At 49.2% G+C, this 24,947-nt stretch overlaps 1 protein-coding gene across 1 annotated transcript in view; it reads left to right on the forward strand.

Annotated features, from left to right (window-relative positions):
- Positions 1-24,947, forward strand: part of LOC119975918 (glypican-1-like) — a 235,008-nt gene that overhangs the window by 198,363 nt on the left and 11,698 nt on the right. Inside the window, 4 exon segments of the mRNA XM_038815863.1 lie at positions 806-971; positions 3,080-3,210; positions 7,618-7,749; positions 9,506-9,639. Coding sequence (XP_038671791.1) covers positions 806-971; positions 3,080-3,210; positions 7,618-7,749; positions 9,506-9,639 — 563 coding nt within the window.

The raw sequence follows: 24,947 nt of genomic DNA on the forward strand, positions 1-24,947 counted from the left end.
CAAGCGTCATGAGCATTTTCACTTGACTCCAGTTCTTTATTGCTGGAAAATGCTGGGTCATATCTAAGTATTCGATTTGTTTTTCTCTAAGAGACGACCTGTTTTCTGACAGCAGGCTATTGCCTTCTGAATTAAATGCTAAACACACTGCCATTTCCACCTCGCCCTGTCTTTGAACCCAACTCCTCTGCTGTCTCCAGTGTAAGCCCCAGTTAACAGTCGGCATTGTGTCACAGCACAAACTACCTTGAAATTAGCCTGACACTGACTCAGTACTCAGTCTGGGCACTGTTGAAATGGCAGTCTGTGGCATGCTGGTGCAGTAGGGGTTAATATTCTGTGTTTGAGCTGAAGCGCAATGTTGGGACAAAACCAGCCATGCTGTCTGCATCTGATCTGGGGACGCTAAATTCCGACGCTGGTCCGAAATGGAAAAGTAGGGCTCATTCTCGTCAAAGAAAATGTACCTTTGGATGTGTACCTGAAGGCTGGCAGGCCGCCTTACTTGAAGGGCATCATTGAACCAGTTGGGTTTTATGGCGTTGGTTATTTTCTGAAACATTGATGAGAGCGATTGTTGCAAAGTTCAGTTTTGCAATCGGCCATGGTAGGATTTGAACTCTGAACCTGTGTGTTACAAGTTAGCCACAAGGCTACTGCAGCCGTACCTCACTTTGAAGAGCACAGGCATTCAGTAAGAAGGAAGCATATTGCGCATTTTGGGGGAGGGCATTTTTTGACGGGTGACTCTTTTCAAACTATTCAAAGTTATATTAAATTCCAACCCTCCTCCCACTCTCTCCAGGTGCCTCCAAGCCCAGAATGTGTTCGAGCCATGATGAGATTGATGTACTGCCCTCACTGTCGGAGCATGGCGAGTGTGAAACCCTGCAACAACTACTGCCTCAACATCCTGAAGGGCTGTCTGGCCAATCAAGCTGACCTAGACAGCGAATGGAGGAACCTAATCGGTAAGGTTTATGCTGACCAGAAGAGCTGGGAGGGGGGGGAGGGGGGGGGCTGGGGGAGCTTGGGGGGGGGGGGGGTTGGTGAGGTGACCATCCCTTTAAACCAGGAGTGCTGGTGTCATCACTGGGTGAACTTGCTGGAAAGGGGTTATTGAGTGACAGCGTGAGGGAGCATTACACAGTTCAGATACAGTCAATAACACAGGGTGCTAGGGGAGAGGGGTTACTGAGTGACAGTGTGAGGGAGCTGGATTACACAGTTCAGATACAGTCAATAACACAGGGTGCTGAGGGAGAGGGATTACTGAGTGACAGTGTGAGGGAGGTGGATTACACAGTTCAGATACAGTCAATAACACAGGGTGCTGGGGGAGAGGGATTACTGAGTGACAGTGTGAGGGAGCTGGATTAACATCAGTAGAGATACAGTCAGTAACAAAGGGTGCTGGGGGAGAGGGGTTACTGAGTGACAGTGTGAGGGAGCTGGATTACACAGTTCAGATACAGTCAATAACACAGGGTGCTGAGGGAGAGGGATTACTGAGTGACAGTGTGAGGGAGCTGGATTACACAGTTCAAATACAGTCAATAACACAGGGTGCTGAGGTAGAGGGATTACTGAGTGACAGTGTGAGGGAGCTGGATTACACAGTTCAGATACAGTCAATAACACAGGGTGCTGGGGGAGAGGGATTACTGAGTGACAGTGTGAGGGAGCTGGATTAACATCAGTAGAGATACAGTCAGTAACAAAGGGTGCTGGGGGAGAGGGGTTACTGAGTGACAGTGTGAGGGAAGTGGGTTCACATCACTGGAGATATAGTCAGCAGCACAGTGTCACAGGTGTAATTTTTGGTCTTTAATATGTTAACTGATTTCAGCCAGGACAACATTAGAATTTGCACGACTCTAAATGAGAGATGAAAATATCGGCCTTGTTCCCAGCCTTTGGGGTATGCTCATGGCAGGTGAAAGGCATGCTGGTATTAAATATTGCACAGCGCAATAGCCTACTGACATTCACTCTGAGCTTGCGTGAGAAGGTTAGACTTGCTGGGAATAGAACCAAAAGTCAGAGAACGTTTGCAACAGAGACGAAGGCCACTTGGCTTGTCGTGCCCGTGCTGTACATCAGCAAGATGAACCAACCCACTCCACCACCCTTTCCTGATAGCCCTGCACATGCTTATCCAATTCCCTTCTGAAAGGCACAATTGAATCTGCCTCCAACACACTCGCAGGCAGTGCATTGCAGATCCTGATCACTCACTGTATAAAAATATCCCTCGCAGGTTATTCTGCCCAATCACCTTAAATTGGTGTCCTCCGGTTCTCAACCCTTCAGCCAGTGAGAACAATTTCTCCCTGCTCTTTCTGCACTGCTCATAATTTTGAAAACCCTTGTCTTGAATAGCAGAAAAGAGTTCCAGGAGTGGCTGTACCGCTACTCGAGCTAGAGCCATCTCCCTCTCGAGACCAGGAGAGAAGATTAGTGGTGGGAGGGTTAAAAAAAACATATATAACATAATTACTACACCGTGCCATTAACATGGAAAGAAAATCTCAAGGCACTTCGCAGCTATGAAATCAGGCAACAGTCAATGCCCAATCAAAGAAGGAGAGAAGGACGGCTGATAAGCTGTCAGACAAATGGGTTTTAGGGGCAGCCTCAAAGGAAGATTCGGGTGCAGAGCAGCTGGGTGTTGGAATTCCAGTGTGTGTGTGGCCCAGGGCAGCACGGTAGCACAATGGTTAGCACTGTTGCTTCACAGCGTCAGGGTCCTGGGTTTGATTCCCGGCTTGGGTCACTGTCTGTGCGGAGTCTGCCCGTTCTCCCTGTGTCTGCGTGGATTTCCTCCGGGCGCTCCGGTTTCCTCCCACAAGTGTCGAAAGGCATGCTGTTCGGTAATTTGGACATTCTGAATTCTCTCTCTGTGTACGAACAGGCGCCGGAATGTGGCAACTAGTGGCTTCTCGCAGTAACTTCATTGTAGTGTTAATGTAAGTCTACTTGTGACATTAATAAAGATTATTATTAGTCAGTATGCTAGCAGTACTGTGATCCATGGGAAAAATTTGAGCACTGATCTTTACTACTATTGATGTTTCAGACTCAATGATTCAGGTGGCTGACAGGTTTAATGGGCCTTCAAACCTGGAGTCGCTGGTTGATACAATTTCCTTGAAGATCACGGAAGCAATACAGACCATGCGAGATAACAGAGCTCACATCTCATCAAAGGTAAGGTTAGTCAGGACAGACAGTGCACTCCGCACTTGGAAGTAAATATCTTTCCAATACGGCAGTTGAGTTGAAAAATGCTCCTCGTTCTGCCAGCTGGAAGACTGCGAGGAGAAATGAGGAGCGGTCTTGCATCAGTTGTGTGTGACACTAATGACCAAGATAAACCCACCCAGCATTGAATGCTAAGTGGCAATGCGTTGGCATCACATTTGTGTTATGCCGTAGGACGGCTAGCATTTGATGGAATTTGAATACTGCTGGAGCGCAGGAGGCCTGTATTAATCAATGGTTGGTATAACATTGGAAGCCAAGGTTTGACTTTGATTTGGCAGCCATGGGTGTGATTGCATTGGATTTAGGACTCAGGACTGGTACTGGATTGGATTTTGGAGCCACAACTGGGTTGGATTGGTTTTGGGAGCCAAGACTGGGATTGGATTGGGAGCCAAGGCTGAGATTGGACTGGATTTGTGAGCCAAGGCTGTGATTGGACTGGATTTGGGAGCTGAGACTGGGTTGGATTGGTTTTGGGAGCCAAGGCTGGTACTGGGTTGGATTTTGGAGCCAAAACTGGGATTGGACTGGATTTGGGAGCAAAGGCTGGGATATGATTGGTTTTAGGAGCCAAGACTGGGATGGATTGGTTTTGGGAGCCATGGCTGAGATGGATTGGTTTTGGGAGCCAAGACTGGGATGGATTGGTTTTGGGAGCCATGGCTGAGATGGATTGGTTTTGGGAGCCAAGACTGGGATGGATTAGTTTTGGGAGCCATGGCTGGGATGGATTGGTTTTGGGAGCCGAGACTGAGATTCGATTGGTTTTGGGAGCCGAGGTTGGACTGCTACAGTCCAACTGCTAGAGGTAAACTGCAGTTAGGGAAGGAGTTCCAGGTTAATGACCCAGTGACAAAAGCCAACCACTGCAGATGCAGGAAATTGGAAATAAAACAAGAAATACTTCCAGGTTGTGTCTCTGGAGAGAAAAACAGGAGCGGACCTGAAGCATAGTCACTTGACCTGAGCATTTTCTGTTTTTGTTCATTTACTTCACCACTCATGGCTTTGACTTTATAGGCCTTTAGGCTTTGGATACCACCATTAAAACCTCTCCGCTTCTCTGCCTCTCTCTCTTACTTTAAAATGCTCCTTAAAACCTGCCTCTTTGACCAAGTCTTTGGTTACTTACCCTAATATCTCCTTCTGTGGCTCGGTGCCGACGTCTGTTTGATAATGTTCCATGAAACACCCTAGGGTATGTTTTTAAACGACATTAAAGATGAAATACGAGTTGTTGTTGATCCCAAATACAATGACCTTTGACATCCCTACACTGCAATTTGTAAGTAAGATTAACTTGTTCTCTTGGCTCCTGGGTGGAAGTATCAATGAGATTCTTTTAGACAGACAGCATTGTGCAAAAACACCTGCAAATACCATTCACGTTTGGACTTGTGCTGTTCCATCTGTTTCTTCATTGTTCTGAGACGCAACTTATAAACCACCTTATAACCTGGCAATTTGGCGTTCAAGTGGTTCCTCTAAAGGGAATGCTGGGCTTTGGATGTTTTCCTCCCATTTCCTTACACCCACCCCTCCCCAGCTAACTCCTGAAGCGACTGCTACTTGCTGAGGATCTGTTTCATGACTGTCGCCATTGTTTTTTGTGTATGAGACTGAGCACCGAGTACTGGCAGTGTGTGTTAATTTAATTTGGAGCATTCAGTGTGTCTCTGATCCTGGAAATGTCAAAAGAACGGGGATCTTTCTGGCACGCCAGGCTTGTTAAATCCAACTTGTTTACTTTGGAGTTGCCGGCGGCAATAAATTGGGAGCTGATGTCCCAACACCACCCTAGAGCCATACAACAAAATGGCTGCTATGTTTGACTACAATCATTGGACTTTAGAAGTAATGAATTCATTTCTTTTATCTCCAGAAAAGGGGAAGACTGAGGGTTGACTTTATAGAGGGCTTTAACTTTATGAAGGGGTTAGATAATTGTTTATACTGATGGGATGTCCAAAACTAGGGGTCAAGGTCTTGTGGCGCAATGGGTAGCGTCCTTGCGTCTGAGCCAGAAGCGCCAGGTTCGAGTCTCACCCCAGGGTTTGATGGCCGAGGAAGATGTGTTCATAACCCGGTCAAAAAGGTTGAGTGTGTCAACCTGCAAATCCTTCCAAATGCACCACTGGCTGTCGGTAAGAGTGGGAGAGACTCCCGGTCAGCCACTCTTGATATCGAGTGGCCCATCTCAAACTATAAGCCCCCAGAGACAGGCTAGCGATATATTCCATGAATAACTAGCTATGGAAACAGACAAAAGCCTGCCTTAATGCACCAGGAGGTATGGGAAGAGAATTGGAATTGGGAAAACTGGGGGCCATTCATACAGGATGATCACTGATCCTGTAAAAAATTCTGGGGAACGTTCTTTACTCAGAGTGGTCAGAACATAGTTAAGGTGAACATTTGAGGAGCTAGGTAACCACATGAGGGACAGAGAAATAGAAGGGTGTGTGGATAGTGTTTGGTGAAGTGTGGTGGGGGAAGGCGCGTGTGGAGCATAAAGACCAGAATAGACGACTTGGGCTAAACAGCTGGTTTTGGCAAAAAATTGCGTGTCAAAGTCGATGACAGTTCGTGAAGTGTTTGTGTTTCAGCAGTGCTGCCTGCTCCTCCTATTGCCATTGGCAAATCATGGCGGAGAGGGGCTTTCCACCTGTTTTCTTCCTCCAACCATTCCGAAGAGGTTTTGTCATCACCTCTTCACATTTTGTATTGAACTCATTCTTTAAACTTCTCACTGTGTCCACCTGGGATCCCGTGCAATACTCGATCCATTTTCCAGGGCCCTATTTTGAATTTCACCCCTACAGATTAATTGCTTGGTAAACCTTTCTGTATGAAAGGGTGGGGGCTGCTGCCACACGTAACATTGTGCTTGGATTAGGACGAGAAAGGATACGCAATCTGATGCTGGCAGCAGCTGTCTCCTCCTGTAATGAAGAAAGCGATGACGGGACCAGGATTCTTCACAGAGGGGGTGAGGGGTGATTTCTGATTCTCTTGCCTCCCTTCACAACACCCAGCAGTTAATGCTCTAACCTGTGTCACCTGTCTGCCTTTCCTTCACCCCTCCCATCTCCATCTCTACTTGTGCTGAGTTCCTTTGTGAGCGCCGCTTTTTAAAATATCTGGTCATTTCTGAAAGTGAACTGAGGGATTATATTGTTGAGCCTTTAAGTAATCACCCCCATTATACTCTTCCCCGACCCATCGCCACCGCATGTTTTATCTGATCAATAATCAGCTCGCCTCAAACCATTAACAATTCATTTAGCCTTTGCTGGAATCCTTTATTGATTTCCTCTTGTGGTATTCCCCCCAACTTGTTGTGTTGGTGTTGGTGACCTGGGATCGAAAGGAAACCTGGAAATCTAGAGGACACTACAAAGACCCAGGAGGTTGAGTAGTCAGGCGATGGCCACGGTCAAAAGAAACTGATTCCCAGCTGGGTAGGCCTCCACCCAGGAGCGGGGAATCTTGTATTCCGTGAGTGCCACGGGAGATGGATTAGGGTAATCCCCATAGCACTCGTATGGGTTATTACACCAACAATATCCGGTAAGGCCCAAAAATACGCAGCAGGCCCGTCAGCCCATGGCGACAGAGGTCACAGGCTCAACTATAGGACCGAACTGAAGGCAGGAATGGGGAAAGCAGTCAGATTTAAAGGACAGAAATCGGGTCACAAAGTTAATGCATTTCATAGTCGGCAAGCATGGTTTTGAAAGAGCTGAATGGAGCCACTGCATCGCCTCAGTAAGGTTGTGAAGTAACATCGGAAAGACCAAGAACAAAAAACGAAATTGCTGGAAAATGGAAGTCAAGGAAGTAAGAATTGTGTGGAAAGGGAACTCAGAAGAAAGTGAGGGGGCGGTTAAACTCTGAGGTTGCTACGGTCAGGACATTCCGGGCAGGAACATCAAATTTTCTTTCTAAAGCTTGCTTTCAGGTTAACCAAGACAACCATCCTCCACCCTCCAGAAACCTGAACTCTTCCAAAACCCGACTGACTGTGTCCTGACTCGCACCGAGTCCTATTCAACTCTAAATCCTGTGCTCGCTGACCAACACTGGCAACCAGTCTGGCAACACGTCGGTTTTTAAATCCTTGCAATCAAATATCCCTTTCTCTGCGACCGCCTCATTATATATGGTTATTCATTAGGTAATTCTGTCACAGTCAGGATTACGACAATGCCTGCTCTCCATTACCATGAGATTCCCTTTGTAGGAGTGCCTACAAAGGTACCATCTATATTAGAAGCAGAGCCTGTGAGTAGGATATGCTTATTCATTCGTTTGGCTGCATTTTCCATCCTTTCTTTGTTTCTTTCCCAGGTTCTTCAGGGCTGTGGTAACCTCAAATCAGTGAGCAAAAGGTCAGTGGACGATGATGCAAAAAAACGTGGCAAGCCTTACCCAGTGGAGGAGAGACCAGTCAGCCTAGTTACTCCCGCCGTGGACAGATTGGTAGGTACTGGATGACTCTGAGGTTTAAGATTCCCGTTTCAGTTGAATGTTAGCATTGCTGATTTTCGTCAGAACAAACATTTCCAGAAAGTGTGGCGTGGCTTATTTTGACTGTGGGGCAGCACTGTGAAGGCTGATCATGTGCTTGCAGTTTGCAGTAGGGTTCCCTGGACCATAATTCTCCGACCCCGCGCCAGTTCGGAGAATCCCCGGGGGGTCGTGGGGGAGAGAATCGCGCCCTGATGCCGGCTTCCCAATTCTCCCCCGCCGAATCTCGGGCGCCCGTGGGATTCCCGCAGTCCCCCCCCCCCCGGTGATTCGCAGGGCCCAGATGGGCCGAATGGTCGCCAAATTCAGCCAAGTCCTGCTGGCGTGGGCTACTCGGGTCCCACGCGGCGGGACCTGGAAGGTGTGTCTCCGGGGGCTGTCCTGGAGAGGAGCAGAGGGATCCAACCCCGGGGGTGGGGGGGGGGAGGGGTGGGGGTGGTCTGGCTCGCGATCGGGGCCTAACGATCGGCAAGCGGGCTGGATCTGTGGAGGCCTATGTTCCTCCGTACTGGGCCCCCTGTAGGCCTCCGCCATATTGCCTGGGGGCCAGCGCGGAATCACGCTGGCTGTAACGCGCATGCGTGAAATCACGACGGTCGTTCCGCGCCACCTGAAGCTGCGGAGACCACTCCGGTGCCGACCTAGCCCCCCAGGAAGGGGAGCATTCCCCATTATCGGGCACCGTTGATGCCAGAGTGGTTGGCGCTGCTTTTCATGCCGGCGTGGGTACATAGCCCCATTATTGGAGAATCGCACCCATGAATGTCATACCCTGTTGACTCAACAGAGACCAGGGCTTGAGCCTAAGTCATTAAGCGGAGAAGCAGTGGTGTTGTGGCATTGCGGCTGGACTAGAAATCCAGAGACCCAGGGGCACTATTCTGGGGACCCAGGTCTGAATGCCACCGTGGCAGATGGCAAAATTAGGGTTGGATAACAAATGCTGGCCCAGCCACCAATGCCCACATCCCATGAATGGATAAAAAAAGTTGTGAACCACGGGGCTAATTCCTGAACTACACAGTGTGTTTAACATTATTTACCATTAAAGAGAGCTACTCTCCTCTTCCAGATACCTATGCCTGTTACTTTGGGGCAAGAAGAGAACTCTACAGCCAATTTAAATAATAAATAATCTTTATTATTGTCACAAGTAGGCTTACATTAACACCGCAATGACGTTACTATAAAAATCCCCCCAGTCACCACACTCCAGCATCTGTTCGGGTACCTTGAAACGAAACGAAACGAAAATTGCTTATTGTCACGAGTAGGCTTCAAATGAAGTTACTGTGAAAAGCCCCTAGTCGCCACATTCCGGCACCTGTTCGGGGAGGCTGTTACGGGAATCGAACCGTGCTGCTGGCCTGCTTGGTCTGCTTCAAAAGCCAGCAATTTAGCTGAGTGAGCTAAACCAGCTCCTTGCAACAATGTTGCATTAAACAGTGTGATCCAAAATGATTCCCACCCAAATGCATCACACCACCCACTGTGGACAAGATTGCCTGCTGTGAAGTGAAGCAGTTATCCAATGCATCAGGATCTTTAAAACGTCGCTAATTAGGGCAACCACTTATGACTCTCGGTGAGGAGAATTTGCGCTGCCTTTGCGATTACACGGTGCATTAGCCACTATCCATTGAGGGTTTGAGGGTGAAGGCGGTTGTGAATAAGTTCAAGGTTGCAGTAATGGCTGGTATGCTTGCAGGTTACTGAAGTCAAGATGAAACTCCGAGATGTTAAGGAATTGTGGGTCACGCTCCCCAGTGCCCTGTGCAGCGAGAAGGTGACTGCGGGGTCAGCCAACGAGGACAGGTGTTGGAATGGGCAGAGCAGAGGGAGGTAAGATGCTGCTCTCTCTCAGTCGCAACTGGAGAAAATTGTCCATGATCCTTCTACCACTGAAAAATCGTGGGCCGAATTCTCCAAAATGGAGACTAAGTGTGAACGCCGTCGCATTTCACCCCCCCCCCGCCCAGATGAAGGAGCGCTTTTCCCAGCCGCCCATAGGCCGCCCCCCCAACCCTGTGCGCAGAGTTCCCGCCAGCAACGACCAGGGGGGGGAACGGCGCCGGCAGGACTCTGCCGTTTCTGCCATTCGGGCCGGAGAATCGGCAGCCCGGCCGCCGACAGCGACTGGCGCTGCACCAAATGTGCCAGCGCAAATGGCGCCGATTCTCCGCACCTCGGAGAATCGCGCGCCGGCATTGGGGCAGCGTGGCGCGGTTGCACTGATTCTCCGGCCCGCCGCGGGGCTCGGAGAATCGCGCCCCTAGTGTATGATTTGGACCACCAGATACCGTTCTACTGTTGGTCAAATATAGCGAATGAGCCTAATTGGATACTGCTCATTTCAATTTTCCATCCCTTATCTCTTTTTTTAAAAATGTTTTTTATTCAGTTTTCATGTTTTATATTGAACAAATTACAAATTGTTAGAGAGAGAAAAAAAAAAGAAGAACACGGAAAAATTAACATGTATATTTACAGGTAAGCATCTTCATAATAACAACTGTAGCCGCCCCCTTTAGCCGGCATACATATTTAACATTCCCCAATATGGCCGAGGCACATGTTTATAGGCATTTATTTACAGTTTGGTTTTGGGCCTTAGCTAGCCATCAAACCCCCATAACGAACCCGTAGCCCCCCCCCCCCCCGGCAACCTTCCCCCGATTCCCATCCATTTTCCCCCTGATACTTGGCCACCCGACTATTCTTCCTCTTGTTCATTGGCCACAAACAGGTCCCGGAACAATTGCATGAATGGCTCCCACGTTCTGTGGAAGCCGTCGTCCGACCCTCGGATGGCGAATTTGATTTTCTCCATTTGGAGAGATTCCGAGAGGTCAGACAGCCAGTCTGCAGCTCTGGGCGGTGCTGCTGACCGCCAGCCAAACAAGATTCTACGGCGGGCAATCAGGGAGGCAAAGGCAAGGGCGTCCGCCCTCCTCCCCAGGAATAGATCTGGCTGGTCTGAAACCCCAAAGACCACCACTATCGGGCATGGCTCCACCCTCACCCCCACCACTTTGGACATAGCCTCGAAGAAGGCTGTCCAGTACTCCACAAATCTGGGGCAAGACCAGAACATGTGGGCGTGGTTGGCCGGGCCTCTTTGGCACCGTTCGCATCTGTCCTCCACCTCCGGGAAGAACCTGCTCATACGGTTTCTTGTTAAGTGGGCTCTATGTACCACTTTTAGTTGCGTCAGGCTGAGCCTTGCGCACGTGGAGGTGGAGTTGACCCTATGTAGTGCTTCGCTCCAGAGTCCCCACCCTATCTCCATCCCCAGGTCATCCTCCCATTTCCTTCTTGTTGCATCCAGTACGGTGTCGTCCCTTTCTACCAGTCGGTCATACAAGTCGCTATAGTTCCCTTTCTCTAGGATACTTGCGTCCAGTAGGTCTTCCAGTAGTGTCTGTCGTGGCGGTTGTGGGTACGTCCTTGTCTCCTTTCGTAGGAAGTTTTTGAGCTGCAGGTACCGTAGCTCGTTCCTCCCAGCTAGCCGAAATTTCTCTGTCAGTTCGTCCAGTGTTGCTATCCTGTCGTCCGTGTATAGGTCCCTGACTGTCAGTGTCCCCCCGTCCTGCCTCCACCTTTTGAAGGTGGCGTCGGTCAGTGCTGGTTTGAACCTATGGTTGTTGCAGATGGGAGCCCTGTTCGACATTTTGGTCAGGCCAAATTGCTGCCGCAGTTGGTTCCAGGATTGGAGGGTGGCTGTCACCACTGGGCTGCTGGAGTGTTTTTTGGGTGGGGATGGGAGTGCTGCCATGGCGAGGGCCCGGAGGGAGGTTCCCATGCAGGAGGCCTCCTCCGCACGCACCCACTTGGCTCCTGGATCCATCCCCTTACTCGCTCGGCTGTTGCTGCCCAGTGGTAGAATTGTAGATTCGAGAGAGCTAGCCCCCTCCCCGAATTTTGTTTTTTGTAGGACCTTCTTTGGGATCCTAGCATTTTTACCCCCCCATACGAACGCCATGATAAGTTTTTCCAGCACTTTGAAGAAGGCCTTGGGGATGTAGATCGGAATGGATCTAAACAGGAAGAGGAACCTGGGCAGTACGTTCATTTTGATCGTCTGGACTCTCCCCGCGAGGGAGAGTGGGAGTGTGTTCCATCTTTGCAGGTCCTTTTTAACTTCCTCCGTCAGGCTGGTGAGGTTCCATTTGTGGATCCCTTTCCAGTCCTGGGCTATTTGGACATCCCTTATCTCTTGAGGGTATTGACAAGTTAGAGCGTGCTGGTAGCCTTCAATTTCCTCCGATAAATGGCCATTTTTTATACGTGAGTCCAGAAAGCGAGTGACTGCCACCTATTCAGCCAATAAACACTTGTGAGCTTTGCACGAGGGGTTATCATTCACCAGAAATTGAACTGAACGAGCCATATAATTACCATGGCTCCAAGAGGTCAGAGGCACATAGTAACTCACCTCCTGATTCCCAAAGACTGTCCTCCATCTATCAGGCATGAGTGTGATGGAATAATGAGTGCAGCTCCAACAACATCAGACATCTGACATTCAGGGCAAAGCAGCCCACTCGATTGGCACCCATCCACAAACATTCATTCCCCCCATCATCAACGCACAATAGCAGCTGTGTGTACCATCTACAAGATGGCATCCAGGAGCTCACCAAGGCTCCTTAGGCAGCACCTTCCAAACCCACGACTGCTACCAGCTAGAAGAACAAGGGCAGCAGACATTTGGGAACACCACAATCTGATCGGTCCCCTCCAAGTCACTCACCATCCTCACTTCGAAATATATCGTCATTCCTTCACTGTCGCTGGGTCAAAATCATGGAACTCCCTCCACCATGCTAGCTCCCACCACACCTTCGAAAGCCTTCTCTCCATACCCCTCCTTTTCCCCATTCTCCCTCCTAACTTTCAAATAATTTTCCTTGCATTTTGAGGTGCCTTGTTGCCAATGACCAGCAGTTCTGTGGAAATGACAACTGAACTGTAATCTAACAACCAATCACCCGGATCTCCAAGGTGTTTTTTCACTTTGGGCATATGGGCACATGTTGGGAAGCCTTGCATCCTGAATCGGGTATCTCTCAAGTGGAGGAATATGTGGTTTATTCCTATAATGCAAAATATTGCCTCTTAATATTTCACAGAATTATACGTCTCATTTCTCTTTAAGTTCTGTATCAGACGCCAACAGTGTTTGATACCAGAGCAGGTCAAAGGCTAGGAATCCTATGACGAGTAACTCACCTCCTGCCCTCTCGCCCCCCCCAAAGCCTGTCCACCATCTACAAGACACAGGTCAGGAGTGTTTTGGAATACTCTCCCCTTTCCTGGATGATGAGTGCAGCTCCATCAACACTCAAGAAGCTCAATATCATCCAGGACAAAGCAGGTCGCTTGATTGCTCCCCCTTCCATAAACATCCACTCCCACCATCACCGATAAACAGTGGCAGTCATGTGTACCATCTACAAGATTCACTGCTGTAACTTGTCACCGTTTCTTAGACAGCACCTTCTAAACCCACGGCCATCTAGAAAGACAAGAGCAGCAGATACCTGGGAGCCCCACCAGATGGAGGTTCCCCTCCCAAGTCACAAGGAAATATATCGCTGTTCTTTCACTGTCACTGGGTCAAAATCCTGGAACTCCCACCCTAACAGCACTGTGGGTGTACCTACACCTCAGGGACTGCAGTGGTTCAAAAAGGTAGCTCACCATCACTCTGAAAGGGCAACTATGGATGGGCAATAAATTCTGGGCTAACCTGCGAAAACTGCATCCTGTAAATGATTTTTAAAAACCCCAATATGTTGGTGGGTTGCGGACATCAAAGTGAACCCCAATCCTTAATGCCAGGGGCCATCTCGCTGAAATATATTTTGTCTGGAGCTGAGCCTTACTGAAGGGCCCCCAACCACAATAGTTCCAATCAACTGATCTGGCACAGACCATGGATTGAAGCTGAGACTTCACTTAAGGAGCGAGTTAACCTATTGTGCCATCAGGGTGAGCTGGCACTTGCCTCTCAAACCCATTATGGTGGCTAAAAGCCAGGAGGTAATGGCTGGATATCCAGTGCCCATATCTGAAGCTGGCTGTAAGTGAATGCCAAAAGCTTATATAAGCAGAAATGGCACATGCTGTGTGAACTGAAGACTTGTTGGGAAAATGGTTGCAAACAAGGAAAGTTTTGAGCGGCCATACATTGTATCTCCCATTTCAGTGATCTTGCAGAAAAGCACAACTTTACTTTGCACCCTTTCTATAAGCTCAAATAATGTGAACCCAGTTTTTTGTAGCCAATCCTAATATATTTGAACCTGGTATCTAATGGTGTGCCCGCTGTTAGACGTTTAGCTGCTGTTGTATAAAGAGTCAAAGGTACTGCTCCTTTTCAAAAACACCTTTATTTCACTTTAACAGACTCTGCACAAAACTCTACCTTCACATCTCCTGACTCAAAGGCCACCTGAAGCTCCTTTACATATCAGTGTCAATTATTGGATACTTTACATAAATGAGACAACTAATTGAAATGTCTCTTAACCCATTACTTAACAGTCTCCCCTTCCCTGGACAAAAAAAAGTAATTAGGTGAAAACAAAATTACAAGAAACTCAAAAACGCACATGCAATTTCCCCCTTCCCTTTTTCTTTCATTTTTTTTGAAGAAAAAAACAGTCGCAGAAACAAGTGCCCTTCATTACCAATATACAAAAGTTTCTGTGAACTAGCCCCTCTTTTTGTAAAACAATCTGACAATTGATAGCTACTGTAGACCCATTTAATTTTTGCTATTTCCCCTCTGTCCAACAGTGCTTCAAACTTGCGATGTCTGTCCTTAGCCTTTTTTCATTGACGCTTTTTGTAGAGTGCACATTTTCCCACAGGAATTTATTGTCAATGTGACATTCAATAGGTATATTACCCTAATCCCAACATTTCTGTCAATATCTGAGATATATAAAAAGCGATATCCACTGCCTCTACAAGGCTTAACGTCTCAGCAGCCAAAGTGTTTTTGACCACTCTCCTTATTTTCTTTGTTTCCCACACAAGAGGGCAACATTTACCATTGTTCCCCAAAAGGAAAATGATAAAACCTCCTGCGCTTGAAACCCCATCACAGAAATATGCAAAGGACACATCATTATAAACTATGAGTTTCAAGTGCCTAAGGTCACCTAAACCGGGAACTTCAAAACACACTCCTGCACTTTGACCAACGCTTTATTTGCTCTTATTAAGTCTTCCACTTTGGGATCATTCATTTTTGTACTCAACTCTAAGACATCAAAACTCACGTCCGGTCTAGTCTGTCTACCTAACCAATTCAGTTGCCCAATTAAACTTCGCAGTTGCTCTTTTTCCATGTTTGAAACCATTGCGTCTTTTTGTGAAACCTGGCCACGACTAATTGCTATTGGGTTGATGTTTTCCAAATAAGATTGCTGATGTAAAGTTGCCCCTAACTTAGTCTGTCCGATTTGCAGTCCAATATATTTAAATGCACCCTAAGCCTGACTTCCAACCCTGAATTCTTTCCTCAAACCAGAGATTACAATAGCTTCGAAACCTATTACTTAACACTCTCTACCCTGATTGGCTTGGGTAAACCGATGTACCCAGAAGGCCTTGCATTGGCATGTCCTCATAATGCACAACTGCGCTATGTTTTCTAGGTTTTGAGCTTTCTGCAATCTCCAAACTGTTCTATGTGGTTTGTCTCCGCTTCCCTATTGCCTGACATGTGTCAAGTGCCTTTCCAGTGTGATGTTCTCTATTGGGTCTATCAGGATGCTTTGAGAAAGTAGTGTTAACAAAGAACACCAAGCTGTGTTATTGAACAAAGCTGATTTATTTACACGAGAAATTAAAGATTCTAACCAGCCAACAAGGAATAAGTTATTTTTAAAAATACTATATCTCTTCCAACAGAACTCCATGCTATGCACCTAATCTCTCTAACGCCTTACAACCTTCTCCCAGAATCCCAGAAGTCACATGATATTTATATCACTGCTCCTTATCTCCAACTGGTGGTGAAAAGTATTATTACCACATTGTTAACCTCTTGCATTCTTTACAATACACATATTGTTACGCCCAGAACTTCCCAGGCAAAAAGACCGCTCATTCTCCTTTTCGGGTGGAATTATAGAATCTGAGAAAATACCTCTGATCCATTAACGAGCAAAAGCAAGTACCTATTTGGAAAGAAGAAGGTTGAATGCACAGTTCAAGAATGTTCTCAAACCAACTGAGGAATGTGACAAGGCACTGGGCTTCTGGGAGAGGTTGGGGGTGAGTGGAGTTGTGTTGGGCTGGGAGGAGTTGTTGGGCTGGGGGGGGGGGGGGTGGTGGAGTTGTGTTGGGCTGGGAGGGGTTGTGTTGGGCTGGGGCGGGGGGGAGTGGAGTTGTGTTGGGCTGGGAGGAGTTGTGTTGGGCTGGCAGGAGTTGTGTTGGGTTGGGGGGGGGGGGGGAGGAGTGCTTGTGTCTGATGGTGGACAATCAAGCAGTGTTCGAAGAGCAGCAGACACAAACAAGGCCCTTATGCTGATGAGGACCACTTCGACAGGGAGGGGTGGGGACCAGAGGTTTTTGAGGTTGATAAACTGGGGTACAAGGGGCTTGAATGCTGTTTGGATGAACAGATATAACTGCGAGGACATGAACTGCAGAGTTGTGAGAAGGAGTCAGGGGGAAGGGCTAAGAAGCCCTCAATGAACAGAAACAAAAATGGATTGCTGCATCAGATGATTACACTTCTGCAATAACTGTGAGGATTATTTTACCTCTGGGTGTGTTTTAGTACAGTACCAAATTGATGAGACTTGAGAGGAAAGGTTTCATTTCTGAGTTGTTTGGCCTTTAACCAGGAGATGAGAATATCTCGTCGTCTCTCACCAAATGTCCTCTTCATCTAGTACATTGAGCTACTTGGGGGTGAATTGTTTCACGCCTGTTTTCTGATTGGAATATGAATAGGCCATTCAGAGCTGCATCAACATGCAAGTAGATCATAGCTGATCTGTACCTCAGCACCGTTTGCACCATGTCAGCCACTGTACCGAATCCTGCCCTGACTGAGCCTCAGGAGCTGGGAATCTTAGCGAATGTTTGATATTCATGCTTTGAGCACTCGAGGTGACTTGGGTTTGGAAGAGTGGGCGGCACGGTAGCACAGTGATTAGCACAGTTGCTTCACAGCTCCAGGGTCCCAGGTTCGATTCCTGGCTGGGTCACTGTCTGTGCGGAGCCTGCACGTTCTCCCTGTGTCTGCATGGGTTTCCTCCGGGTGCTCCGGTTTCCTCCCATAGTCTAAAGATGTGCAGGTGAGCTGGATTGTCCATGCTAAATTGCCTTTAGTCTCCACAAAGCTTGGGTGGGGTTACTGGGTTACATGGATGGGGTGGGGGGGTGGGCTTGGGTCGGTGCAGACTCGATGGGCCGAATGGCCTCCTTCTGCACTGTAAATTCTATGATTCTTTGACTGTTTTGCAGTTGAGGGCAGTGTCTTAGCCAGCAGTTATAGGCTTTTAATGGTGTGAAGAATCAATAGGCTGATCAATCAAAATTCAAATAGGTTCCTGCTTTTAGCAGTTGCTTTCAAGACCTAGCTAAATTAGCTTATCAGCCCTAGTGACTAGTGAAACCTTCAAACCTTGGGGGTGTATGTGTGTGTTTGTTTGTCAGTCAGGGGGGGATTGGGAGAGGTAATTAGCATTGAAGAAGAGCAGATGTTTTATCGAGGTCACTGGGGCAGAATTGATTGTAAGGGTTGTCGTGGAGCATTTAGCAAGTGGTAACCGGGATATGTAACTCCAAATTTCTCCAGTGGATTGTCTGAGAACGTGACCCCACAAGGAATTTCTTCTGTTTACTTGGGGTGAGGGTGGGGTATGATGTTTGTGGAGAAGGGATGAATGGTGGAGAGACGGGATTAGATAAACCTTTTAAATTAACTTGAGATAATGCCAATGTTTAATTTGGAATGAGGCATCTTTATATGGAACGCTTCCTCAGGACTTTGAATGGGTGAGATGAGTAGAGACCATTCCCGGGCAGTTTGGGCACATTCTACAGAAAGAGACCAATTGACTTATTTCTTAGACTATGCTTTTTTTTACACTTGGCGAACTATAAGGCAAGTCGTCTGATGAGACAGATAATTTGTAAGACTCATAATAGGTCTACTCTTCTTTGTCATTTCCCATCCCGTTTGCCCGTAAGGTCTCCATTTGAAGCTTGCATTATTGTGAATTAACAAATGGGCTGGGGTTCATACATTCCACCTCCACTTCCAGTTGTCTGGCAAAAATAAGGAAATGTCACACCATTCCAGCTTCCACCGACAACGAGTGAAAGCACCCTATCGAACTGCAGTTATATTAATAGAACTAGGGCGGTACGGTGGCGCAGTGGTTAGCATTGCTGCCTCACTGCACCGTGGACCCCGGTTCGATCCCGAGTCCAGGTCACTGTGTGGTAGATAGATAGAACAGTACAGCACAGAACAGGCCCTTCGGCCCTCGATGTTGTGCCGAGCAATGATTACCCCACTCAAACCCCACGTATCCACCCTATACCCGTAACCCTTAACCTTACTTTTTAGGACACTACGGGCAATTTAGCATGGCCAATCCACCTAACCAGCACATCTTTGGACTGTGGGAGGAAACCGGAGCACCCGGAGGAAACCCACGCACACATGGGGAGGACGTGCAGACTCCACACAGACAGTGACCCAGCCAGGAATCGAACCTGGGTCTGCGTGGGTCTCACCATCACAACCTAAAGATGTACAGGGTAGGTGGATTGGCCTCACTAAAACTGCCCCTTAATTGGAAAAAAAATATATTAATGGAACTATGGATTGCCATCGAAGCTGCCAACCGCAGGGTGATTGAAATTCGGTCCTGGTTATGCTTAGGGCGAGGTGCCATCAGGGTAGATCCACACCTCTTCTTTCTGTCGGCTGATATTGCTGAGATCGACTCACTTGACCACAAGTTAATGAAAAGGCTTGTCGCAGGATTGCGGGGCCTACATTTGAGTCGCTGCCTGCTGGATTAATCTAATTGGTGCTCAGATAGTCAAGAGAGCTTCATGTGGCCTCCATCGGTGTTACTGGAAATTAGCAGCCTCATGGCTTTGTGTTACGTCAGCAGTCAGCAACTCCTGTGTCGCAAATGATGCTGTGTGTGTAAGTGCATTTTTTTGTTCCTCTCAATTGGATTTGCAATTTTATAAGAAGGGCCTTTTAAGAATTCTATGGGCTTCATAGTGATAGAGAAGGTGATGTCTAATGCTGGAGTCCCAGCCTGGCAGCACAAGGATACACTGTACCCCTGAGGATTGCTGGATTGCTTGATGCTGATCTTGTTAGGGAACAACAAATGGACTTTCTCCGACAACAGGCCTTCTGATGAATTTTTTACCTTATTGATTACTGTGCTGAAAAATTACCCAAAGGGAATTGTGCGGCTTTAAGTAATGGGAATGTGTTTTTTTTTCCAAAGAAAATAATGGAAATTTATCGTTTGAGTGGTTTTCTAATTAAAAATCCTATCGACTAAATTCCAGAGCTTGTGTACAGAGATGGGGGCTCGGAGCTATTAAGTGCTGTACTAGATTGCTCAATCTATATCTCAACAGTGGTGGTATTTATCCAGGCTAGGCAGATTTGGTTTCCCCTCCCTGAACCGCGGTGTATTGCTTTGCGTAGCAGCTGCCTTCACAGGCATGTAATGTACACCCGGATTGGGTTGTGTGACGAGAGTCAATGGAACAACGCAAATACCAAGCCCGGCATCTGTTGGGACACGGGTTTCAGGGGAGATTATGGTGCTGTTGTGTGCGGAAGCAGGCATGTAGATGCTCGAGGAGGCACTTGTGAGTATGTGTGTGAGAACCTTATCCTGGGCTCCTCAATCACATCACTGAACTTTGTCAGGGAGTGTTCCCTATCAGCTCAGTATGTACACAGGCTGCCTGCCTCTCAGGACATCAGAACTGTATAAGACCAAGAAGGGGGCAGTTTCAGTCCCTGGACTGGGTGGCATTGGCTGGACTCTGTAATCAGGCCTCGGTTACCCTGCCCCAGACTAGAAATTGAGGGGAAACATGATCCAGCAGAATTCTTGATCCTTTCTGAGCAGAGGCAACTGAAAGACCATAAGATATTGGAGCAGAATTAGGCCATTAGGCCCATTGAGGATGCTTGACCATTCAATCATGGCTGATATGTTCCTTTCATCCCCATTCTCCTGCCTTCTCCCCATAACCCCTGAACCCCTTATTAATCAAGAAATCTCCATATTAATCAAGAACACCAGGGGTGGGACTCTCCGACCCCCGTCGGGTCGGAGAATCTCCGGGAGGGGGCGGCGTGAATCCCACCGCTCCGACGCCGGCTGCCGTATTCTCCGGCGCCGGTTTTCAGGTGGGGGCGGAGTTTACGCAGGGCTGGTTGGGAGGCCATTGGCAGTGCCCACCCCTGCAAATCTCCGGGCCCGATGGGCCGAGCGGCCGTCGTTTCCGGGCCAGTCCCGCCGGCGTGAAATGGACATGGTCCCACACGGCGGGACCTGGCTTGTAGGCCGGCTAGGTGAGTCCTCGGCCGGGGGGTGGGGGGTGGGGGGGGGGGGGGGGGGGGATGCGGACCCGGAGGGGGTGCTCCCACAGTGGCCTGGCCTGCGATCGGGGCCCACCAATCTGCGGGCGGGCCTGTGCCGTGGGGGCACTCTTCCCTCTGTAGGGCTCCACCATGGCCAGTGCAGAGCAGACACCCCCCCCCCCCCCCCCCCCATGGAAACCATGCCGGCGGTTCTGCGCATGCACCAACTCACACCTTTTGCCGTCAGTTGGCATGGCACCAACCCCTCCAAAGCCGGCCTAGCCCCTGGAAGTGCAGAGGATTCCACAACTTCCGGTCGGCCCGATGCCGGAGTGGTTCGCGCTGCTCTTGTGCCGGCGTCTGGCCATCCAGCCAGTTGCGGGCGAATCCCGCCCCAGATTTGTGCTTGAGGCGCTATAACTTTTCATGTGTGTACCAAATGATTGAGGGGCTGGGGATCTCTGAGGTTGGGACGGATGAGGTTGTTGGAGGGGGTAGGTGCAGTGTGAATAGAAAGTATTGGAGTTCTGTAGTGGGCATGGAGAGGGATGGATTGTCCGCTGAATGGAGTTGGACAGCCAATTTTATTAACAAACAGCTCATTAAGGTTGATTTTATGGGGGGCTGCTCTACTTTTGTCAGATGCTGTGCGACCCCCCGCACCCCCCGCCAAATGGGAGGCTGCTAGTTTAGTTGACAAGGCATCAGCTGGCTGTTTGACCATGTGTTGCATCATGGTGAGGGCAATCTTTCCGTTCCCCATTATCTAAACATGCACATTCCTGGAGGCTGGTAGTGACCTGACTAACCTCTTTCCACCCTATCTTGTCGAGGGGAGTTGATGCCAAGTATTGTGTCAGTCCCTTACCTTGTTGAAATCAGGTATCAAGGCACTGAGTACAAGACTGTCTATCCTGTATATCCTAGTGCCTCACTAGGCTGTGCATTTAACAAGTGGGCTATTTGAATATCGATTTTATCATACCCTTTAGAGCTCTTTAAAATAGCCCAGTTGTTCCTGTGGAGCACACACTATATACTATTTAACCTCAAATGATTTCACTTTGCTGAATTTGGAGCAGCTCAACTTTGAGCAAATAAGACTAGTCCTCACTCCTCTCCCCCTCATCCCGCCTCCCCTGCCCTCCTTCTGCCTCCCCTGCCCTCCATCACTTTTCCTGCCCACCCTCCTTCTCCCCTCCCCTGCCACCCCTCCCTCCCTCCTGCCCCCTCTTCTCCCATCCTCTCCCATCCCTCCCTCTCTTCTCCTCTCCTCTCCCAACCCCTCCCTCTCCCCAACTCCCCTCCCTCCCTCTCCTCTCCCCTGCCTCCCTTCCTCTCTCCTCTCTCCTCCTTCCCTCTCTCATCCCTCCTTCACCCCTCTCTCCATTCCCTTTCTCTTTCCCCTCCTCTCCCTCTTTCTCTCCTTCTCTCGCCTTCTGCCCTCTCCCCTTCCATCCACTGCCCTCTCTCCCCCCCACCCTCCCTCACCCTCCATCCCCTCCCCTGCCATCCCCCTCCCCTGCCCTCCCTCACGCTCTCTCCCCTCCCCTGCCCTCCCTCTGCCTCCCCTGCCCTCCCTCCGCCTCCCCTGCCCTCCCTCCGCCTCCCCTGCCCTCCTTCCACCTCCCCGGTCTCTGTCCCTCCTTCCCTGCCCACCCTCCCTCTCCCCTCCCCACCCTCTCCCCTTCCCTTACATCCCTCCCTCCCTCCTGCCCCCTCTTGTCCCATCCCTCCCTCTCTGCTGCCATCCTCTCCCCTCCCTCCCTCCCCTCTCTCCTCTCCCCTCTCCTCTCCCTCCCCTCTCTCCTCTCCCCTCTCCTCTCCCTCCCCTCCCTCCCTCTCTCCTCTGCCCTCCCTCCCTTTGTCTCTCCTCTCCCCTCCCTCCCTCTCTCCTCCCTCCCTCCCCTCTCTCCATTCCCTCTCTCTTTCCCCTCCTCCCTCTCTGTCCTCTCGCCTCCCACCCTCTCCCCTTCCTCCCTCCCTCTCTCTCTCCATCTCTCCCCTCCCACCTCTCTCCTTCTCACCCTTTCTCCTCCCCAGACCTCCCTCTCCCCTCCCCTGCCCTCCCATCCCTCCCTCCCCTGCCCTCCCTCCCCCTGCCCTCCCTCACCCTCCCTCTGCCTCCCCTGCCCTCCCTCTGCCTTCCCTGCACTCCCTCTGCCTTCCCTGCCCTCCCTCTGCCTCCCCTGCCCTCCGTCCCTCTTTCCCTGCCCACCCCTCTTCCCTCCCCTGCCATCACTCCCTACCCTCCCCTGCCATCCCTCTCCCCTCCCCTGCCATCCCTCCTCCTTTCCTCCCTCTTCCCTCCCCTGCATTCCCTCCCTGCCCCTTCCCTGCCCTCCCCACCCCATCTGCCCACTGCGCACCCTCCCCCTCCCTCCCTCCTCTCCTCCCCCTCCCTTCTCTCCTCCCCCTCCCCCTGCCTTCCCCCCTGCCCTGCCTCCCCTGCCCTCCCTCCCTCCTCCTCCCCTCCCTCCCTCCTGCTCCCCTGCCCTCTCTCCCCCCTCCCCGGCCCTCCCTCACCCCTCCCCTGCCCTTCCTCTGCCACCTTGCCTCCTTGCTCCCATGCCCTGCCCTCCCTCCTCCCCTGCCCTCCCTCTCCTGCCTGTTGTATTATCATAACTATCAGCACTACAAGGGTTAATGCAGTGTCACGTGTAGGCACTAGAGGGTGCTGCAGATACAACTATAGAAGGTAGTGATGCTAGACCTTAAGGGAGGAGTGTATGCAGGAGACAGCTGGTGGAGATCAGAAGAGCAGTTAGTGTGAGAAGGTTAGATTATAGTTTATACCAGTAGTGAGCTTAGCAGTAGGAGAGTAGTTCGATGTTATTGATCAGTTCTGTATTCTAAAGGACTTAGTGTTGAAACCCAGTTTACTAGTGTAAATAAAATCATTGCTTTGTTTGAGTAAAAGCTATACTGTGTTCTTTGTGGAATACTACGCTAACCAGCCTAAATAAGCAACATAAAGAACACCACAGGATACCAGGAGCCTATTCCTTATAAGAAACAGTAATTACAGACATCACAGTTCCTTAGCTGCGAGCGCATTCCGGTAATTTTTCCTTGGTCTCCAAGACTATGCTGCGAGATAACGTTTCGTTCAGAATAAGCAGTGAATAGGTGCATGAGAAAAAATTGCGAAGACCAGTGTTGTCGATGAAGACGCTATAAATATGGGAACGGCCAGTGAGCTGGCATCGAGCGAATATGACGAATTTGTGGCTAAGGAAAAGAGTGCAAAATCGATAAACATGGCTGACACCATCAATGCTGTGTCGCAGCAAAGAAAACTGCGTACAACGGCTGGTGGCCATTTTGAAAGTGATGTCATGAGCGTGATGACGTGCACGCACTGTGGACACACCCACATTCAAAAAGATTGTCTGGCGAGGGGGAAACATTGTACCAATTGTGGCAAACTGAACCACTTTGCAGCACAGGGTCGTTTATCAGCAACTGTGCCAGTAACCAAATTTAAACAGTCTTATAGTGATTGAAGACAGATCCAAAGTGTGCAAAGTGCTGAGGAAAAAAATCCAAAATCATAGCAGATAAAGAGGATTGCTCACCACGTTCACTTTTGGATACCTTCATAATAGAAGCTATCACGAGGATTGATTTACTGGATTGAGAAGAAAGACCAGGAAAATCCCTCTCCTAGAAAATAAAGGAGTGGACTGCCTCGCTAGAAATAAATAGAATTTGATCCCAATTAAGATTGATACAGGAGCGCATGCAAATATTATCACGTACCGATCTTTAAAGCAAGCAATCGTAAAGCCTCTGATGAAACAGTCCGCCTGCAGGCTCACAGATTACAACGGTAACATGATAGCTACAAAGGGTCATGCTGTCTCGTCGTGAAGAATGGTAAAATTGAGATACCCTTCGACTTCGAGGTGATAGAGGGTGAGAGATTGTCATTGATTGGTGTTGATGCTTGTGAAAGATTGCAGCTAGTTGGAAGGATTCACTCAACCAGTACTTCAGATGACACAGATGATGAGTCTAGGGAAGACTTAGGTGACTTAGGGCAGCACAGTAGCACAGTGGTTAGCACAGTTGCTTCACAGCACCAGGGTCCCAGGTTCGAATCCCGGCTTGGGTCACTGTCTGTGCGGAGACTGCACATTCTCCCGTGTCAGCGTGGGTTTCCTCCAGGTGCTCCGGTTTCCTCCCACAGTCCAAAGATGTGCAGATTAGGTGGATTGGCCATGATAAATTGCCCTTGGTGTCCAAAAAAGGTTAGGTGGGATTACTGGGTTACGGGGATAGGTAGAGCTGCGGTAGGGTGCTCTTTCCGAGGGCTGGTGCAGACCCGATGGGCCGAATGACCTCCTTCTGCACTGTAAATTCTATGATTGCATGATGTGAACGACCTCTCCAAAGCTATGACTGATGCTGAAAAATCAGAAAACAGGGCAACTACTGATGCTGAAACAGCAGAACTTGAGTTAGTCCGAATAGTGGAATCGCAAGCTCGTTTAATTTCTGAGATAGTGCCAGTATCTGATCGCAAACTACAGACCATAAA

This window comes from Scyliorhinus canicula, chromosome 13 (assembly GCF_902713615.1).
Source record: "Scyliorhinus canicula chromosome 13, sScyCan1.1, whole genome shotgun sequence".
In the NCBI taxonomy this organism is placed as follows: domain Eukaryota; kingdom Metazoa; phylum Chordata; class Chondrichthyes; order Carcharhiniformes; family Scyliorhinidae; genus Scyliorhinus; species Scyliorhinus canicula.